This window comes from Eptatretus burgeri, chromosome 11, assembly GCF_056783735.1.
Source record: "Eptatretus burgeri isolate ZD-2024b chromosome 11, Ebu_testis_v1, whole genome shotgun sequence".
NCBI classification, from domain to species: Eukaryota; Metazoa; Chordata; class Myxini; order Myxiniformes; family Myxinidae; genus Eptatretus; species Eptatretus burgeri.
Window position 1 is genome coordinate 17,294,780 of NC_140971.1, and position 21,844 is coordinate 17,316,623.

Sequence of the window (21,844 nt, forward strand, 5' to 3'; positions counted from 1 at the left end):
GAGAAGATCTGTCTGGAGGAGTGGGCCAAAATCCCTGCTGCAGTTTGTGCAAACCTGGTTAAGAACTACAGGAAACGTCTGATCTCTGTAATTGCAAACAAAGGTTTCTGTACCAAATATTAAGTTCTGTTTTTCTGATGTATCAAAGACTTATTTCATGCAATAAAATGCAAATTAATTATTAAAATCATACAATGTGATTTTTAGGATTTTTGTTTAAGATTCCGTCTTTCACAGTTGAAGTGTACCTATGATAAAAATTACAGACCTCTACGTGCTTTGTAAGTGGGAAAACCTGCAAAATCAGCAGTGTATCAAATACTTGTTCTCCCCACTGTATAAATATATATATATATATATGTATATATATATATATATATATATGTATATGTATATATGTATATGTATATATATATGTATATATATATGTATATATATGTATATATATATGTATATATATGTATATATATATGTATATATGTATATATATATATACATATATATATACATATACATATACATATACATATATATATATATATATATATATATATATATATATATATATATATATATATATAGTTACGAATTCGCGCCCACCGGCGTGCGATCGACTGCGTTTCCCTAATAGCAGCCGCGTCGCCCACCGGACAGATAATTCAGTCGTGACCTTCAGGAACAACGCCGGAACCCTGTCACAGGTGGGTCTTCAACCCCACCACGGCCTAGCTAATTTTCTACCCGCGCAAAATAGGGTCAATCGCCGAATATCGATATACCTAAGTACCTGCGCAGGTAGCCTACCGGGAGACCGTACTTTGGCGCAGGTCGACTTGGACACGAACCGCTCAAGCGGTCCTTTCCGTTCTGCAGTGATAACCGAGCGGGTATTATCACCCAACCTCGCCGGATCCGATTCTATTTAACGGGTATTTAACAACCCAACTATTATTCCGCAATGCAAGATGGCATTTCAATGGGGAGAAAGGAGGACACAACGAATGGGGTACATTTAATTTAACCAAGCACATTTATTTCAATTAACACGTATGCACGTATGTACAGCCAAAGCAATCATGCACGGGATGGGGACAAAGACACGAGCAAGGCAAAAGCACTACGACCAACTATTATTTATTAATGTACAAGCACTTAACCAGTTTTACTTACAGGACACTACGCCACCAACATTCATTCAAAAGAAAAGAAAAGGCTACCCTCAAAGACAAGGGCACCAGACAGGGTCAGTAGACCTTCATGGCGTGGAGCCTGGATGACCGAATGGGCCCCACGAGACCATTGCAGGTTACCTGCACCCTCGTGGTGCGATGGTGGGCGAGTCGCGACGTCTGTCCCCCATGGCAGCTAGGACAGCCGCGGCTGAGCTCGGCCTTCCATGGGGCTGGCGAGCTCTCTCCGGCGCTCTCCACACGGATGCGCAGGCTTGCGCGACAGAGCTGGCAAAGCGGCGCCTCCCGTCCGCGTCCCTGGTGCCACACCCGGACTCCCCACCGACTGCGAGCTCCGACAAACGGGTCGTCCCACTTCTCCACAGACAGGCCACCACGAGCCGAAGATCCTGACCAAGAAGACCACCAGTAGAAACCACCAACACTCTCTACTTGGCGTCTTGTGCACCCTTATATGCCTCCTGGCTTCTTGCTCCGCCCTCCTTCGAGCTCCTCTGAGAAGCTTCGAGAAAGGGGGCGTTCCTCAGTTCCAACGCCTCGCTCCTCCCTGTTTATCGCTCCGCCCCACTTCCAGCTCCTGCGGGAAGTTTCGAGAAAGGGGGCGTTCCTTATTTCCAGCGCCTCACTCCTATGAACCGACCAATGTAAAACGATCTCCCTTTTGTGGTGCGCGGGAAATTCCTCCCCTGCGGTTAATGGCAAAGTTAGGCCTACCACCCGGGCCACGAGTTTCTGGGAGGTCTCCGCCAATTGGTCCCTCTCCTCATGCCTCGTGCAATATTTGCAGTTTTCTCCCAGACAGGGACGTCGAAAGAGCGCATCGACATTCCCATGAGCCTTACCGGCTCTATGGACCACACTAAAATCGTACTGCTGCAACTTTTCCAACTCCCTTGCAATCTGGCCTTCCGGTTCTTTGAAACGTAAGAGCCATTGCAAGGAGGAATGGTCAGTTCGAACCAAAAATTTCCTCCCGTACAAGAACGGGTGGAAACGGCTCAATGCAGACAGCATAGCCAATAGCTCCTTGTGAGTAACGCAATAATTTCGCTCGGGCCTACTCATGGCCCGACTGTAATATGCGATCACTCTTTCCACGCCTCCCTGTGTCTGAGACAAGACTGCTCCCAATCTTTCCTGGCTTGCATCCGTGTCCAGGGTATACATCCCGTCATCGGCGGGGTACGCTAAAACGGGTGTGGATGTCAAACACCCTTTTAATTTGAGGAAGGCCTGCTGGCATTCCCCTGTCCAATTAAATCTCAACCCCTTCTCTGTTAACCGCTGGAGGGGCCTGGCTATCTCCGCAAAGTTTGCCACAAAGCGCCGGTAGTAGGAGCAAAGACCCAAAAAAACCCGCACCTGTTTAACATTTGTAGGTACTGGCCACTCCACCGCTGTAATTTTCCCTGGGTCGGTATTCACCCCCTCGCGGCCTATCACGTGTCCGAGATAGGCCACCTCTGTCACGAACAAAGTGCATTTCTCCAGGCTCAATTTTAGCCCTGCCTGCCTGAGGCGACCAAACACCTGGTCCAGATTGGCTATTGCCTGGGGAAATGTTCTAGCATGTACCAGGACGCCATCCAGGTACACCAGGCATGATTACCATGGCATGCCGCCCAGCACAAGCTCCATCAATCTTTCAAAGGTGGCGGGGGCGTTACACAAAACGAACGGCATTACAGTGAACTGATACAGTCCCTTCCCTATAGAAAATGCCGTTTTCTCCTTCCCCGTCTTATCCATCTCCACCTGCCAATACCCACTCTTGAGGTCCAAAGTTGAGAACCATTTGGAGCCTGAAACGGTGTCGAGGGTATCGTCAATTCTCGGCAGGGGATAGGAGTCTGAGTGTCACGTTGTTTAGCTGGCGATAGTCCACGCAGAAACGCGTGGTCCCATCCTTCTTTTTAACCAGCACAACCGGTGACATCCAAGGACTTCCCGAGGGCTCAATGACACCTGCATTGAGCATCTTTTCTACCTGTTCATCAGCCTCCACTCTCTTGCTCCAAGGGGGCCGTCGAGCAGGCTCACGGACAGGCCGGGCCTCATCGGTGTGGATCTGATGTTTCACCAGGCCAGTACGTCAAATATCCTCGGGTGACAAGGAGAAGATTTCTATATGTCGGTTGACCAGTTTGTGTAAGGCCTCCTGCTGGGCATCCTCCAAATCTACACTACTCCAATTTACCATCTCGCAAATGGGACCGAGCCAATTCCTAACAAGGTCTGGAGACCCCCTCCGGGGCCGGTCCAGCTCAATGTTATCGTCCCTCAGCTCTGCGACTTCTACCACTGGGGTGCAATCTGCCACCTTCGTGCCCCGTTTAATAGTGCGTGGTTCCGTGCTAACATTTATCACCCGAACGGGCACGATAGGCCCGTCGGTGTTTACAAGGGTGCGGCCCATGACTAAACCCGGGGTTGATTGCCCCACCAGTAGTTCCGCCAGGCCGCAGGAGCCCTGCCAGGTTGGGTGTGCCCGCCACCGGGCCGGGACCACCGCCTCGGCACCCGGGGGAATAACCACGGAGTCGGGAGCCTCCAGCTCCACCCTCTGGTCCGTGCCCATACCCCCTAATGTCAATTCCTCACCACCCAACTTCATGACTCCTCGACCCAAGTCGATTTTGCAACCACCTGCAGTCAGCACATCCAACTCTATGAGACATGGGTCGCACACCTTCGCCACCAAAACCTCTATCTTCGTTCTGACAGTGCCCAATTTAAAGGACACGAAACCACGTCCTATGATGGGGGCCGTTGCCCCGGTAGCTGGCTGCAAACTATGGTTTTGCAGACGGTGCATCTCATCCCACCCGTCTACACTCGAATCAAGGACCACAAGGCTGATGATCGTGGCGCTTGCTCCTGTGTCCACCACGGCGTCCACCCTCCTTCGAGCTCCTCTGGGAAGCTTCGAGAAAGGGGGCGTTCCTCAGTTCCAACGCCTCGCTCCTCCCTGTTTATCGCTCCGCCCCACTTCCAGCTCCTGCGGGAAGCTTCGAGAAAGGGGGCGTTCCTTATTTCCAGCGACTCACTCCTATGAACCGACCAATGTAAAACGATCTCCCTTTTGCGGTGCGCGGAAAAAAACAGGCGGGAAAATCCACACACCACTGATATACCTTGTTCTTTTTCCTTGGCGTTCTCGGAATCCCTTGTTCCTTTTTCTTGGTAGAGAGGGTTGTGATTTGGTGTGTGGCGAAGGGGATCGGCAGTTGGTGTAGCGGGGAATGTGGTTAGGTGATTGGCGTAATTGTGGTTAGCGTTTGTTGTGAAGCGGTTGATGAGAGTGATGTTGGTGGTTGGTCCAAAATAACGATAGTAAAGAAAAACGGCTATCTCAAAGATCACAGTCCTGTCCACACGGATAAATCCCATTAAATAACAGTGGGGAAATCTTACTGAACACGGACTTATCGGCATAACTAACTTAGGGCCTTTATGGTGTCTGAGAATTTCCACAGCCGTAACTATATATATATATATATATATATATATATATATATATATATATATATATATATATATATATATATATATATATATATATATAGTTACATTATAACTATATATATATATATATATATATATATATATATATATATATATATATATATATATATATATATATATATATATATATATATATATATATACATATATATATATATATATATATATATACATATATATATATATATATAGTTACATTATAACTATATATATATATAGTTACATTATAACTATATATATATAGTTACATATATAACTATATATATATATATATATATATATATATATATATATATATATATATATATATATAATTTTTGCACTCATTGTCAATTCTCGTGAAAGAGCTAGAACACAGAAAGGGTCAGAAAGCAACATTGCAAAAGGAACAGTGGAAGGAAAGGGAGAAATGCCAACAGCAGGGCCGAAGGAGAAAATATAAGGACACAGACAAACAAGGAATGTGGGTAACGATGAGGGGTGGAGGAGAACGCAAGGGGTGGCCAAGATGGATACAGAAGTAAAAATTTGGAAGGGTGGGGATGGTTTAATGGATGGGGGATGATTTGTGATGGTGGTGAACAGCTGTCTTAACGACCTGGAGTGAAGAATGACATTCAAGAGGATGTGGAAGTTTGTTCCACAGGCAGGAAAAGAGATGAACAAATGAGTGGAGGTGAGCAGTGATTCTGGATTTTGGCAGTTTCACGATAACGAGATTGCTGGTGGACCACGTGCATCCTGCATATACTGAGGGGTTGGGACAAATCACGGAGAGGGCAGAAGTTAGAAGACAGAGACCACCGACCTGTCGGCAATGGCGAAGCGATAGGCCCACAGACTCAGATTCATCGTGAGAGATTCGAATAATCTTGAAGGCCTTGGTTTCCACGGCGTTAAGCTGAGTAAGGTGTGAAGCAGTGGAGCTAGCCCAGAAGGGAGAGCAGTAGTCCATCAAGCTGTGGAAGAAAGCTTTGTGGGTAGATCGGAGTTCAGATATGCTAAGGAAAGGCTTTGCACGATGAAGGATGCCCAGTCGATGACTGGCTTTGCAGGCCAACTTTGAAATGCGGCTTGCCCAAGAGAGATCATGGCTGAGAGCGAGTCCCAAGAGTTTGGGTGACTGAATTTCTGATGTTATTCATAACACGTTCAATATAATGAACATAATAAGTGAAGACAACATTGGAGACTTTGGCACTGCAGGAGACCGTGAATGAGGGCAGAGCAAGTGCGAGCTAGGTTGAGGACGGAGCAAGTGCAGGATGGGTTGAGGGCGGAGCAAGTGCAGGATGGGTTGAGGGCGGAGCAAGTGCAGGCTGGGTTGAGGGTGGAGCAAGTGCAGGCTGGGTTGAGGGCGGAGCAAGTGCAGGCTGGGGTGAGGGCGGAGGAAGTGCAGGCTGGGGTGAGGGCGGAGCACGTGCAGGCTGGGATGAGGGCGGAGCAAGTGCAGGCTGGGATGCGTGGAGCATGTGCAGGCTGGGTTGAGGGCGGAGCAAGTGCAGGCTGGGTTGAGGGCGGAGCAAGTGCAGGCTGGGGTGAGGGCGGAGGAAGTGCAGGCTGGGGTGAGGGCGGAGCACGTGCAGGCTGGGGTGAGGGCGGAGCACGTGCAGGCTGGGATGAGGGCGGAGTAAGTGCAGGCTGGGATGCGTGGAGCATGTGCAGGCTGGGTTGAGGGCGGAGCAAGTGCAGGCTGGGTTGAGGGCGGAGCAAGTGCAGGCTGGGTTGAGGGCGGAGCAAGTGCAGGCTGGGTTGAGGGCGGAGCAAGTGCAGGCTGGGTAGAGGGCGGAGCAAGTGCAGGCTGGGTTGAGGGCAGAGCAAGTGCATGCTGGGTTGAGGGCGGAGCAAGTGCAGGCTGGGTTGAGGGCGGAGCAAGTGCAGGCTGGGTTGAGGGCGGAGCAAGTGCAGGCTGGGTTGAGGGTGGAGTAAGTGCAGGCTGGGTTGAGGGCGGAACAAGTGCAGGCTGGGTTGAGGGCGGAGCAAGTGCAGGCTGGGATGCGTGGAGCAAGTGCAGGCTGGGTTGAGGGTGGAGCATGTGCAGGCTGGGTTGAGGGCAGAGCAAGTGCAGGCTGGGTTGAGGGTGGAGCAAGTGCAGGCTGGATTGAGGGCGGAGCAAGTGCAGGCTGGATTGAGGGCGGAGCAAGTGCAGGCTGTGTTGAGGGCGGAGCAAGTGCAGGCTGGGTTGAGGGCGGAGCAAGTGCAGGCTGGGTTGAGGGCGGAGCAAGTGCAGGCTGGGATGCGTGGAGCAAGTGCAGGCTGGGTTGAGGGTGGAGCATATGCAGGCTGGGGTGAGGATGGAGCAAGTGCAAGCTGTGGTGAAGGTATGGAAATTGTTTCAGTGAAGGATTAAACTCTGGATAAAACTATTAAAAAGGTAAATTCTTCACTTCTGCAGGAAAAAATGATAGAACGGGTCGTGAAAGGAAGATGCTGGTTGCGGTACACATAGAAAAACTAAGTTACAGGTTCTTGAGTAGCCGAATGAAAGCAAAGGGTTGTGAGGTTATCTTTTCTGATAATCTTCCAAGGATAGCAAAGGAAATATAACTTATGAGTGGAGTAATTGAGGTCAACCTATGGTTGGAAGAATGGTGAATGTAGCAAGCATTTGTGTTTAGGAAACAGTGGGAATCATTTTGGGGGGAAAGGAGTGTTTCCAGAATGATGACCAGAGGCTAAACAGAAAGGCGGAGAAAGGGGGCGTCAAGTTTTTCAGAAGGAATTATGGAGGGAATTAAACACTACAAGCGCTGAGGGTGGAGAATCAAAGGCAGAGGATCAAAAGGAATATCAAAGGGCAGAGGAGCTCCTTCTGAGCCAATGGCCATCTGTTTCTAGTGCCCAACTGTGTCTGCGGACTTCCTCCTGCAGTTGGGTTGCATGTTTTTTTAGGTTGGTGGCAGGATTTGCAATCCAGCCACTCTAAAACACTTCATTCCACAAAACCAACAAATGTTAAATCTGAAAACCCACTCCGTGGGAGTACCATCTGTGCTGCTGCCCCCCCGCAAGACAGCACATTAGATAACGGGATTGGGGCAAAGCCTTCGGGGCCCCCAATCCTTGATGATAGGAGGAAAACCACTGGGTAAACCTCCAGGGTCAGATTGCAGTGGTGTGTGGTAGAGTGGTGCTGAGGTGTCGTCCACCAGACGGCGGTCTCCTTGGGTTAACCTCAGGCGGTCCCTTCAGGCGGGTGCCTGGAATGGCCTATCTTGATGAGATGACGATCACCTGTCTCTATTATCATCTGAGCACAAGCGTTTCAACATAGATGTTGCAGCTCTCTCTGAGGTTCGGAGACCGGATCGTGGCGAGATCATGGTGGGTGGTTACACCTACTATTCGTCTGGTTGCTCTGATCGTTACCATGCCCAAGGAGTTGCTATAGCTGTGTCCAATAAGCTGACTCCAATGAAAATCGAGTTAACACCAGTCAATTATTATGAGACTAAGGATTCATCACTCCTTGGGTGTCCTTTTCCTGCTCGCTGTATATGCTCCGACTGAGGCAAGGGATCTCACCGTGAAGGACGCATTCTTTGCCGCACTTGAGTCTGTGGTTGGTCAGTGCCCCAGGCGAGACACCGTTCTAGTCTTGGGGGATTTCAATGCATCAACTTGAACTGATAGGGATGGTTATGAGACATGTGTTGGTCCTCATGGGTCTGGAACTGTGAACCAGAATAGCACTAAGTTCCTTGACTTTGCAAGAAGTCATGGACTTAGGGTGGCTGGTTCATGGTTTCAGCGTCCACAAGCTCATCGCTGGACTTGGTATTCCCACACTGATAGTGTGGCAAAGGAGATTGACCATGTGCTCATCGCTGGACACTGGAGGATAATCCAGAACTGCAGGGTCTACCGGAGTGCTCAGTTCCTCAATAACGTCCACAGACTTGTGGTAGCAACTCCGAAGTTGCAGCTTAAATTTGGGAGAATGGTACCATCCCAGTCTAGGCTGGATGTTGGCAAGCTTAAGGATGAGAGGGAAGCTGAGGAGTTTGTGAACAGGCTGAATGGGAATTTGTGGGGTGAGTGCTTTGGGGAATCCTGAAGAGTTGTGGAGTGCCTTCAAGACCACCGTACATGATGTTGCCCATGGATGTCTTGGAACTTATCAGAGGGCAAAGAAGAATTTTGTCTCTCAAGGGACACTGGATACCATTGACCAGAGTCACAGGGCCAGGCTTAATGGCAGAGCTGAGCTGTTCAGGGAGCTGAGGCGTAAAACTGTAAGTGCACTGAGGGTGGACAAGTAGGCCTATGTGCAAGGAATCTGTGAGGGGGTAGAGCATCACCAATGGTCAAGTGATTCTTGTCCTGCTTACAGGGGAATTTGCGCATTGCATTCCTCCAAGCCCGTCCCTCGGTGTACTGCAGTTAGAGCAGAGGGTGGGGGCTCTTGACAGAGGAGTCCGAAGTGAAGTCCCACTGGGCCGGTTACTTTGAGCGGTTGTACCAGGCTGATCCACCAGCTGTCGAGTTGGACTTCAGGGGTGTTACAATCCCTGTTGCTGACCCTCCAATCAACTGACAGAGCACGAACCTCTCGCTCAGGGTGACGGAATACGAACCACTCGCTCTGAATGGCGTGGTGGGCAAAAGCATCCACACTGAGTGAATGATTCACTCAGGAGGACATAGCGCAGTACTGCTATCGACTATTCGGCGTTTGGTAAGTGGTTTCAGCACTCATGCAGGCGCTCCAATTAAATGGTTGATAAGGAATGGTTGGTCAGGCTGTCAGTGCATATCATGTAGGATCCCTTCAACGTTAAATCCGGTCTTTGCCGTGCATGCAGCAGTTAATGAAATTAAATGAATTCCTTCAAATAATAATGAGTTTATCCACAGAAGAGTTTCAGCTTCATGCCGAACAACCCTGGAGACATCGCAAAGTTCATTCGCCCGTGAAATAAACATTGCAGATAATCCGCCATCTTGCCTGCTCATCTGTGCTCGTCACGTGGTACATAGGTTCAGGGTCCGCGCAAATATTACAACTTTTTTTAAAACATCCGTTTTTTACCAGATTTAATTTGATTCCCTGTAGAGCACCTCGCGAAACCTCCGAAAATATAGACACTGATCTGGCAGACGCTATGGATAGGCAGTCCCTCTGGGAGACAGGGCATGAGGTTTTGCAGTGAATGCATTCAATAATATAGCTCAATGAGGCAAGTTAATTTTGGCACATTTCTAAATTTTTTGTTCACTCAGTATAATTCTCCAAACAGTAGAAAAAGATAAGTTTAATGCTTTGGGAAAATCACATATACTTGTAAGTATGTATGGAGAAGGAGAGAAAATAGCCTTACTTGCTTAAAGTGAATAGGTGTATCGGCTTAGTTATAAGATTCGTTATTTCTTCAAATTATTAGATTTCGACATTTTAGTCCGGACAATATCCGATCCTCAAAACCGAAATAATATTTTGATGATATACTTTATTTAGTCCGTGAGAGTAGATCGTGGAAGATCGTATCATATAAAACATGACCACTCCAAGCTCCTGATTTGAAAACTATAGTAGTTACAAAAGTGATGTGTTCAGTGATTCGTAGCTATGATGAACAGGCATTTGATAATTATATGAGTGGGGAAACTGAAGAGAAAAAAAACGTTAACATGAAGAAATTGTTGCGGCCCGTTCCAAGTCAAGGCAAGGTTGAGCAGGCCAAAAAACATGGCGGCTTCAGACCCCAGCGAGGTTACCCAGGAAATGCCTAAGACCCAGAGAGCGAGGTGGCCGAAAATCGCCTGATGAAGGATATAATTAAATAAGGCCGTCAATTATCTTCAAAAGGGGTGTATTAATTAACCCAAACACACAATTTTCACTCTTGCTCTTCCTTGGAGTTTTGTTAGTGTGCATGCAAAGTTTGAGGCTGCGAGGTTTTATGGTATTGGAGTTAAGGAGGAGACACACTAAAACACACACACACACACACACACACACACACTATTATTATAGATGGGGGATTTAAATGTGCTAGGGATACATTAGGTCAAGGAACAGGGAAAGGGCAGAGTAGGTGAGAGACCAAACCCAACCCTTTTACTTGTAGATTACAGTGTTCCATCCACTCCTCTTTATTGTTCATTCATTCCCTAGCGTGTTGAGTGCAAATGTGGCCCAACTGTCTGTGTTAGTTCTTTGTCTTTTTACCCTTTGTCAGCTCACTCATCCATGAGCCTTGATCTTGTAGAAGAAAAAGAAAAGAAAATATTTAAGTTACCAGTCGACGATAAGATATTCATGATGATTCTTTGCACAAGCTCATCTCATGAAATTATCTTCCCTATTAAAATTAATGTTGTGGGGTTGTGGGGGGAGGGGAGTGGTGGGGTGATTGTACAGAAACATTACCTGGCTTTTTATAGTTGAACGATTGTAATCGTGAGCCGACCCCTGCACAGCGGGAGACAGAGTTTTGCGTGTGTGTGTGTGTGTGTGTGTGTGCGTGCGTGCGTGCATGCGTGCGTGTGTGTGCCTGTCGGTCGGTCCAGGCCAAAAAATTATTTTGAGAATATGGAGAAGACTAATTAATAACTGGGTCATAATGTCAAACGGCAAAGTTACAGTGAGTACAAATAGGCCTTATCAGCCCTTTGACCACGTATCAGCACGCCAGGTTTTGTAATCGCTTCTGTGTTTCTTTATTTATTTACCATTTGGTGGTGGTCGTATGGCAGCTTCGCTGCCGGGGTAGCTATCATTTCTTGAAGCGCGACTGTGTCGCTGATGCAGTGCCCCTCTACCAGTACACACACTGGAACTGGTACTCATTTCGCCGACCTCGGAAGGATGACAGGCTGAGTCAACCCCCTGGTGTATTAATTCAGCGGCCGACGGGGCTTGAACTCAAGACCCAAGGATCCTAAGCTGCCACCCTAACCACTGAGCCAACACCAGGCTATTTACCATTTGATTTTCAGTGTGTCTGTCCAAGCCATGACTTTTTACCATTTGAGGTTTTGTCATCAAACTTTCAACAAACTTTTTTATGAGACTATGGAGAACACCAATTAATAAAATTTACAATTTCACCAATTATTAAAATTTACAACTTTTTTTAGCTGTTGTTTTTGTCAAGTTAATTTTGCGTATAAAGCAGAAGCAGACGGGCTTTGCATTTTGGGAGGCTTTTTAATTTACTCGTGTTTTACAGCACCTTGTCAAAAATGGCAGAGAAAAGATGCTCATGGCTGTAGAAATCGGTCTCTCCATATATCTGCACCAACTCAAGCTCGTCTTCCTCCTTGCAATCATTGAAGGTGTCACATTGGATCAGAATATCTCCATTGTCTTCATGTCTGGGAGGATCAATGATTAGGTTGTTTATTCATAAAAAGCAACCATTGACAAAGTTTGGTTAACAAATGCAAATAATGATACTGAAACGTGTATGAGTGTTTGTGGACCATGTAGGCACCGGGCTTAATTGCCCCAGAATCAATGAGCAACCTGTGGTGAACGGTTTGTGATAGCCAACATATTGCCATGACATAGCCAAAAAAATTTAAACAAGGAGAATATTTCACCTTGTTCAATTCCCTCTGAAGTTCGTGGTTTGTCATGTAAGTATATTTAACGAACTGGCTCCAAGAGTATCTTATACAAGCATCAGGGTTCTTGAAAAAATAAATAAATAAATAAAACAGTCAATATACACAAAATGGGACAAAAGGAAAACACATGGATGGAAAATATAGATGCATCTCGGCACAAGAGGAGGAAATTCAGGTGAAAGGTAGTAACAAGGTGGAGAAATTGAAGCTTAGGCGGTAGAAATGTTAGAGACTATGAGGTGACAGGACAGCAGACTTGAATTCCTGGAGAAAAGAGTTCAAGCCAACAGACTCAGGAATCAGGAAGACGGTTCCACAAACGAGAGAAGAAGAGGATGAATGAATGGAGGTGATCGTCAGATGTAGAATTGAGTAGGATACAAGAAAAGGGTTTCTGGTGGAATGCATGCAAATCTGGAGGGGCAGGGGTTGGACAGATATGTGAGAGGGCAGAATGAGCAAGACCAGAATAGAAACTGTAAAAAAAAAAGCTGCAAGGCTACCAACCTGCCTGCAACAATCAAGAAGCAAATGCTGGGACTCAGTCGCTTATCCCGAGGTCTCAATGACATGGAAGTTCCTTAGATTCTACAGTCTCAAGGACAGATGAGCGATTGAGATCGGGAGATGGGAACCGGCAGTGTCAGTTCACATGGGTGAGCCATATTCCATGACGTTTCAAATCAAGGTCTTGTACACTATTATAATTTGCAGACCGCAAAGGAAAGACTTTGAATTACATGTGGAGAATTCTGAAGTTGGGTCAGCCTTTGAGAACAGCTCCAGAGACTTCTCTCTGAGATTGACCACAGAAATAAATTGGGAGATTTGCCAGTCAATCTTTATGGAGGGACAAAGTGAGAATGGGTTTTTCTTAATAAAATTTCTGCTCAATTGGCTTAATACATATTGAAAATGCTCTTGAAAGTTAAAAAAAAAAATACACATTTTGCTGTTCATTCCATCCATTTGAAGTTCACTTGTTAAAACAGAATTTTCCCCCAAAGTGGTATTTGCAAATATTAAATTAATTACAATGAGTTTTCCTTGTAATCATACAATCGGTGAACAAATTATGCGAAGACGACATGCATTTTCATGTCAGAGGAGAGATAATAACAGGCTAATTAGGTATAATTTCCCTTTTATCTGGATTTACATTTCCTTGTACCTCCTAATTATCATAAGCATAAAACGACATCCCATTATCACCTAGTTACATCCAGTCATCGTTCTTATGCCATTATTAAACCTCAGATCAACAGTTTGGTTTCCAGCTTGGCCACTTCACCTGACGCATGTTCCTGCTTTCCTTAGAATGTGCAAATGTCCTGAACCTCGAGGAAGAAATGAGCATTCTCAAACATTTCCCCTGCTTTTGACACTGAGTAAAGGGTCTGAAAATGCTATTCGGGTCTATTCATAACTAATTGACATTTTGTTCATGCATGCAAGTAGCGTGTTGTTTTGGATGGGATAATCTGTCATACTTGACCCGTGGAGGATGGAATCCTTCAAAACCATATCCAAAGACCCATGTCCTTTTTGGTCCTTACAATAACCTTCACGCTTCCCTGGGGAAAGCCTCTGTACTTTAGACTCTACCTTTTACTAAACAGTTCCTCATCCCTGCAATATGTAGGCTGCACCTGCTTTGCAGTCTGCAAATGTATCTATAACAAAGGTCAATTATCAATCACATGACATTCAACGCTGGCAAATTGTACATTTCCATTTTGTCCCTTAACAAGGGTTGCACAAACAGCCTTCTGCAACAATCCCCGGAGAAGAGATGTATTGTTTAGACGTCTTTGTACCTGCATTAGGTCAGCTCTGTAATCGAAAAATAGCCTCACAGATTAATTGCAGTCTTGATTTCTTTTCAGAGCAAACCCCATTCTTGGCCATTCCATGGACCAAACAGTGCACAAGACATTAACATACAGTGCCATAGAGTATGGCTCCTCTCTAGGAGCTGCCACTGCTGCATAACATTTCACTCACTCCCTGAGATGTGGTAAAGTACAGGCCATACGAGACTGATCAGCAGGAGATGGAAGACAAATTTTTATTTTATCCCATCAAAGAATCACAACCCTTATATGTTCTATCAACAGCCGATCAACTGTTAAATTATCACATTTATGAATGTACAATCATTTGTTAAAATCTCTCCAACACTTGAACAACTGCAGATCACAAGAAATGCTGACTGAGCTTTTCTCTGTTTGCATTGATTAACACCTTCACAAATTATCCCCAAACCATATCTGTTCCTCACCTGAGTGTGTTCAGACATTCCAGAAAGTCCAAACCTGAAAAGTGAAAGGGAACAAAGGGACAAAAGGCCAAGATGAAGATCTGGATGAATAATCACTTAAAGCAATCACCAGCATTGGTAGAGCATTTTCCGGATGCATTTTGGACTAGCTGATGCAAATCTATACAATAAGATGTTCGACTGTTTACGTGGCCCGCCATTTTTATCAGAAAATCCCAGAGAGTGTTTCAGGTGAAAAAAAGGTTTAGAAATTTTTTTTAAAAGTTGGATTAACATAAAGTCGCTCGATAGTGCCTAAACCTTTGTAGCTATGTGAAAGGCAATATTAAATTATCCCTGACCCCATTCCTTCATGGCTTTAGAGAAGTGTTTTAGGCCCCCTCAAAAAACAAAAATAGAATGATTTTTGATTTTTTTTTTTCAAAATGCCAACAGGATTATAACAGCAACAGGCAAGACCTGCTAGATATTGATATAAATGTAAAGTTTTAGCCAAACTCAGAAATCCAATAATTTACCCATTCTTGATGCATCAGTAAATATATAATTTCGTTTATCCAATTAACATTTTCAAGAGATTTTGGGGTAAAAAAAAAATAAAATAAAATAAAATAAACTTTCCTACCTCAATAATATTATATTATCTACAATCTGATGTTTGACCCATTGTCTGGATTCTTCTTCTTCTTTCATATGATCTTGCAGACAATTATAATTGAAGATCTAGTAAGAAGAGCCATTTAATTGTCGCATCAGTGGCCCTGTGTAGTTATGCAAAGGACCCGCTGAATCTCCTCTGCACAGTCCTATTGGGACTCTCAGACATGTAGGACTGTCTGATTGTGAAAAATCACAGGTACACACTGGGCTCTGTTTGCTTCCACTTTTACATATGATGAGCGGTTCTTGCGTGTAGGGTTCACAGTCAGTTAAGACCACTCTATCATTACTGTAGGTCAAAGCCTGGGGGTCTAATTTTGTATCAGTATATCAGTATTTTGTATCATGTATCAGTATCAATACAGATCAGTATTGGATTGTATCTGAAGGTACACTTGGGACGTTTGTGCTTGCCTGTGAATGTCCAGGAGTGCAATGTTTGTCAGCACAGGGAGCCATGGTGAAGGGGTTGAAGTCAGTGTGCCAGATAAAATTCTTATTGCAGAGTTCAGGATAGTGTCAAGATTCTTAGTGTGACTGCTTGCAGCCCAGACGGGTGCAGAGTATTTTGTAGTGGGATACACTAGGGCAAGGGTAGAAGTGCAAAGACTGCATATGCCAGCTCCCCAGTTAGTGCCGGAAAGCCTACAGATGAGGTTCACTCTATATAACTGATGATTGTCTGGATAATAACCCAGGATACTCTCCCCTTCATCTCTTCCACAAGCCTTGATGTATGTACAGTGACATCCACTAAACAACCAACTTTCAAAATAAAACACAAGTTCCAGCTACATAAAAAGCAAGCAAAATCAAACTCGGAACTCTATGCTCGAGGCCCAATCGTGACAATTTTATTTCTGTCTGAATTAACAATGCAAAAAATTTCAAAACTAACCAAAGAGTTCGTTACGAATCTGCAAGCGGCCTTTTAGAGAACTCGTCCCAAGGATGACAGCATTTAAAAATCCAAGCAATGTGTCCTGATACTGCACCACCTGATCTGCCTTCAATTCGCTCAGAACCACAGAGAAGCGAGAATGTTGATTCCGAGACACCTGTAAAATAAGCAATCGAAGGAAGTTTAAAATTAACCGATCATTAAAAAAAACAATTATAACAAGAGCATTGTGCAACCGCTCCAGATTGAAACATAATATTTTCCTTGAAAGCTAACACGTTCACCTCATCATTGAATCAATCAACCATCATCCTTTATTGAAAGAAATGAAGAAGCAGACGAAGCTGGAGAGAACATCAGAGCAGATAGTGATCAAGGGCTTTGATTGATCGTTTTTTATTACCTTGTAATGATCAAGGGCATCAAGCGTGAGGGCATGCCCTTCATGGGAAAAAACACACAATGCAGAGAACAGCTCGAATACCTGCCGTTTCACCAACTCATTGGTGGTATTCAATGCTAGAACAGATAAAAAGTATTCACAAAGTCAGTTGAGACAGGAAGAGGAATGGAAGTTTAAGTTCAAGTTCAAGTCGAGTTTAGCTGCAGTTAATAATGTCAGAGAACATCTTTCATTGAGTATTTGAGTTGAATCACAGAGCAATGATACATGGATCACTAAAAAGTGATCGACAATAAGCCATCAGATAAGGGGGAGTCAAAAAGATATTCTGTTTTCAAAAAGTCTTCATTGAAAAAAAAAAAAAAAGAGTTCATAGAGCACCATACCACACACAGTGTTCAAGTATATAATTATATTGCAATAAAATAAAGATTTTAAATGTTGTATAAAAATTAGTTCTGGAAGTTGAGCACTGTAGATGGAGTGTCTTATAAACCAGCTTATTTAACACGTTACAGTAGTTATTTGTGCCTGTTATTTGTGTCCTTAATGACATCCTTAAAAGTTTGCTGTTTGGAATGATTTTCAGTTTTGTTTGACTGCCAGACAGGTATACAGAGTAAAAAAAATCGCACCCACGTCCAAAGGAAGCTGTGCAGTTTGGCATTTCCTTCTCATGATGCTAAGGAGTGAGAGCTCCCCCTTGTGTTAATTCAGCATCTGCACCACTTAAGAAAATTTTTTTTTGTGGACGGACAGATGGACATACCAAATGTTGAAGCAGCTTCACCGCTTAAAATGATCTCACTCCTCTCTTATGCATGTGTGATCGCAACAAATTCAGAGCAACATCATAAAGGACACTGCTAAACTACTCATTTGTTTTCCGATTCGTGTTCAAAATATAACATTCAATTGAAGTCAAGTTGTTCCTCGATCATAAAATGACATTTGTAGACACATGAACAGACGGACAGACAGACAGGAGTGAACCAATTGTTTAACCCTGCTTTTCGCTTCGTGTGCACGGGGTAAAAATTAAAATTCACTCACAGGTGGGAATGATGTGTAAGGGCTAGAAGTTAGATAGAAAAGCACTAATATCAATGCTGATCAGTTTTTCTGATGCAAGACCATTCATTTATGGCTAGAGAGGGGCTGGGGTGGGGTTGGGGGGGGGAAGGATGTCATCAGATATCCCTCAAATGTCGCATCAGAATAAAACTCCTTCATTGCCCTAACCTTGAAATTAAAATGGAAAATCTTTACTAAACAATTTTTAAATGACCAACTCAAAAGTACAAATTACTGACTAAACAATGTGAAATGTGGTCAAACACTTGGCAATCACAAATGGCACAGGATCCAAAAGTCATACCGTTGTAATCTGTCATCATGCATGGTATTCTCGGTGATAAGGTGTTCATACCTTCCTTTATAATTTCCTTTGCGTGTGTGTTTTATGGATGCAAAACGACTGACATTCTTATTATGGCTCATCATCTCAATTACGGCACTGCGACAACAGAAAGCAATTTGGTTTTTTTTTTTATTCTATGCCAAATCACAGAACAATTTCAGAGTTCCAAAATTGACAGCATTCGGTTTTGATGGAGTAAAAATATTCCAATTCCTTTAATGGTAAAATGTCTCTAAAATAAATTTCAGCCACTGAACTCTAAATGCCTGCACTCCCCCTCCCTCCGCCCAATTTTTCTTTTTTTCAAGTTACAAGCAATTCAAAAGAGAAATTTGATCTTTTATGATTGATTTTAGATATTTGAGGGTTCATCCAGTGCCCACAGTAGAAGTGGCCAGAGAAATGTCATGTTATAGTTGTATAACATTTTTGTTATGTATATCCCTATCAAGCATAAATCAATGAAATCGTTAAAATGTAGGGTGGGAATCAAAAGATAGACCCACAAGAAAATGCTAAAAAGTTTGGATACTTGACCATGTGGGCAACTACCTCGGATATTGAAGATCACAAGGACGAAACATATGCATATGAACTAAATTTCAGCTTTGTGGCTCAATTCCTTATATAGCAGAGGATATTTTCAGAATCCCAAGTACATTGTGGAATGGGCTCACTGCTTTTGAATAAACAGCATTTTATTAAGAGCACGTACTATTTCTTCGTCTGACCCATGTCTTTAATGCTTCTGTAATGATTGATAGCTTATTAGTCTCAACCCAAGCCTGGTGTTGGCTTAGCAGTTAGGGTGGCTGACTTGGGATCCTAGGGTCGTGAGTTTGAGCCCCGTTTTCCGCTGAATTAATACCAGGTGGGGTTGACTCAGCCTGTCATCCTTCTGAGGTCGGCAAAATGGGTACCAGTGCACAGATAATAGGGACACTGCATCAGTGGCATAGCCGCGTCCCTAACCAATGATGCAACCAGCAGTCAGAAGGCTGCACTCGAAACAGAGTCTCGCCCCGAAAGGGTTGCGAGACTATAGTAACGCCTCTGTCTGTCTGTGTGTGTGAGTGTGTGTGTGTGTGTGTGTCCACATACATATATTTTCACTTTAAAAAATGGTTCTCTCTGCAACTGCTTGTCCAATCGATACAAAACTTTAAACATATGAGGGACTCCCCATGGAGAATACTTTATTGCAACTCTGATGTCATCGATCACATGGTATGACAGCCATATTGCATTAAAATAAAAATTTGGACAGGTTCTTCTCCGAAACCGCTCAATGAAAAAATTGAAAGTTGCCACATGTCATCAACTCCCTGTGGCGTGTATAGGGTGATAATGATGATGTCATCGGTGAAGTGGTATTCCAGCCATGCATAATTGGTTGAATAAAAATCCTTATCTGAAAAATCTGAAACTTCATATATCTGATCTACCACCCGATGTGAGTGAGGAATTACATTTATGCCGTCATCAGTCACATGGTCTGGTGGCCATATTGGATTGAAAATAAAAACATTTAAAAAATCTTCCTCTCCAGAACCACTGAACAGATCGATGCAAAACCTCTTATTATATATATATATATATATATATATATATATATATATATATATATATACATATATATATACATATATATATGTATGTATGTATATATATATATATATATATATATATATATATATATATATATATATATATACACGATTGACTAGCCATGAGGAATATAGTTTGAAAAAATTTAATATTCACCTTCATGGATGCAATTTAGCCTCAGGTCAGGTATGGGAGCATGTGCTAGAACAGCGCGTCGTTGCGTCCACTTTCCATCGGTACTCCAGGGGCCTCCGTCTGGCCATCCCCCAGGCAGATGCCAGGCCCATCCCCATGAGATGATGGTCAACCTGCTGCAACCACGAGGCACGTGGTCGGCCCACTGGCCTCCTCCACTCATCAGACTCCCTCGCTGAGAGAATCTGGTGAGCAGGATCAGCGTCAGGAAAACGAGCCACATGTCCATACAGCCGCAACTGACGCTCACGGACTATGCAGGTAACAAATCTCATCCGAGTCTCTCTCAGCAACCGCTCGTTGGACACAAAATCCGACCAGCGATAGCCAAGGATTCTCCGAAGAGACATGGTACCAAAGGAATTAAGTCTCCGTCTCAGATCCTTGGTCAGAGTCCAAGTCTCGCATCCATAGAGCAAGACTGGAAGTACCAAGGACCTGAAGACTCGGACTTTCGTCCTCCCGCACAGGTACCGGCAGCGCCACACCGCATGATCCAGTGAATCCATGAATCCCCAGGCCCGACCCAGACGTCTATTGACCTCTGACTCGCAGCCAGCAGAGACATGAATATCACTGCCAAAGTAAGTGAATCTCTCCACGACCTCAACATCCTCACCACAAACAGACACAGACAGGACAGCAGCATCCAAGATGTCACCGAAAGCCTGGATCTTAGTTTTGACCCAAGAAACCCGTAATCCCAACGGCTCGGACTCCTCATTCAGCACCTCGAGGGCCCCCAAAAGGATGTCTAAAGTCTCCGCAAAGATGACTGCATCATCTGCAAAATCAAGGTCCGAGATCTTGACATTCCCAAACGATGCACTGCAACTTGATCTCTCCGACATCCTCCCTAAAATTCAGTCCATACAAGTGCTGAAAAGTGTGGGGCCAGTACACATCTCTGACGAACTCCAGTAACAACTGGAAATAAGTCAGAGATGGTACCACCACACTTCACAACACTCTCAGTACCAGTGAAGAATTCAGACATGAGATCGATCAGTTTTGGTGGCACCCCACGAAGATCAAGAATCCTCCAGAGGACATCCCGATTCACTGAATCGAATGCTTTACAGAGATCAACATAGGCTGCAAGCAGCCCCTGCCGAAACTCTCATCTGCGTTCGGTGAGGACACGAAGGGAAAGGATACGGTCAATCGTTGACCTCTTTGGTGTAAAGCCTGACTGCTCTGGACGCTGGTGCTCAAGCAGATGGTGGCGAACCCTATCAAGAATTATCCGAGCAAAGACCTTGCCCGGCACTGAGAGCAGCGTCACCCCTCAGTAGTTGTTGCAGTCTTGGCGATCACCCTTCCCTTTCCAGAGAGGGACAACAAGGCCCCTCTTCCAGTCAGTTGTGATGATGCCTGTGTTCCAGGCAGAGCACAAAACTGCATGCAACGACACGAGTGCAGCATTTCCATCAGCCTTGAGAAGTTCAGCATGGATGCCACAGATCCCTGGAGCTTTGCCCCATTTCAACTGGTTCACCGCAGCCTGTGTTTCCACAAGCGAAGGTGGACCACAGTTGATTCGAGGGTCAGCAACAGGGATTGTAACACCCTTGACGTCCAACTCGATAGCTGGGGGATCAGCCTGGTACAACCGCTCAAAGTAACCGGCCCAGCGGGCCTTCACTTCAGACTCCTCTGTCAAGAGCCTACCACTCTCTGCTCGAACTGCAGTGCTCCGAGGGATGGGCTTGGATGAACGTAATGCGCAAATTCCCCTGTAAGCGGGACGAGAATCACCTGTCCACAGGTGATGCTCTACCCCCTCACAGATTCCTCGCACATAGGCCTCCTTGTCCACCCTCAGTGCACGTACAGTTTTACGCCTCAGCTCCCTGAACAGCTCAGCTCTGCCATTTAGCCTGGCCCTGCGACTCTGGTCAATGGAATTCAGTGTCCCTTGAGAGACAAAATTCTTCTTTGCCCTGTGGTGAGCTCGAAGACATCCACCGGCAACATCAAGGACGGTGGTCTTGAAGGCGCTCCACAACTCTTCAGGACCCTCCAAAGCACCCAGACCCCCCCAAGTGTCCACTCAGCCTGTTCGCAAACTCCTCAGCTATTCTCT

General features: G+C 44.9%; 1 protein-coding gene across 3 annotated transcripts in view; it reads right to left on the reverse strand.

Annotated features, from left to right (window-relative positions):
- The window catches only part of INF2 (inverted formin 2), a 93,910-nt gene that overhangs the window by 48,306 nt on the left and 23,760 nt on the right, over window positions 1-21,844 (reverse strand). For all 3 annotated transcript variants that reach the window (XR_015049106.1, XM_085845376.1, XM_085845377.1), the window contains exons 3-6: window positions 16,536-16,651; window positions 16,130-16,289; window positions 14,572-14,605; window positions 11,894-12,035 (exon numbers count right to left, since the gene is read on the reverse strand). Coding sequence is in view for 2 of the 3 variants with exons in the window: in XM_085845376.1 (XP_085701502.1) it covers window positions 11,894-12,035; window positions 14,572-14,605; window positions 16,130-16,289; window positions 16,536-16,651 (452 nt within the window). In the remaining variant the exon portion in view is untranslated. The remainder of the gene's footprint in view (window positions 1-11,893; window positions 12,036-14,571; window positions 14,606-16,129; window positions 16,290-16,535; window positions 16,652-21,844) is intronic.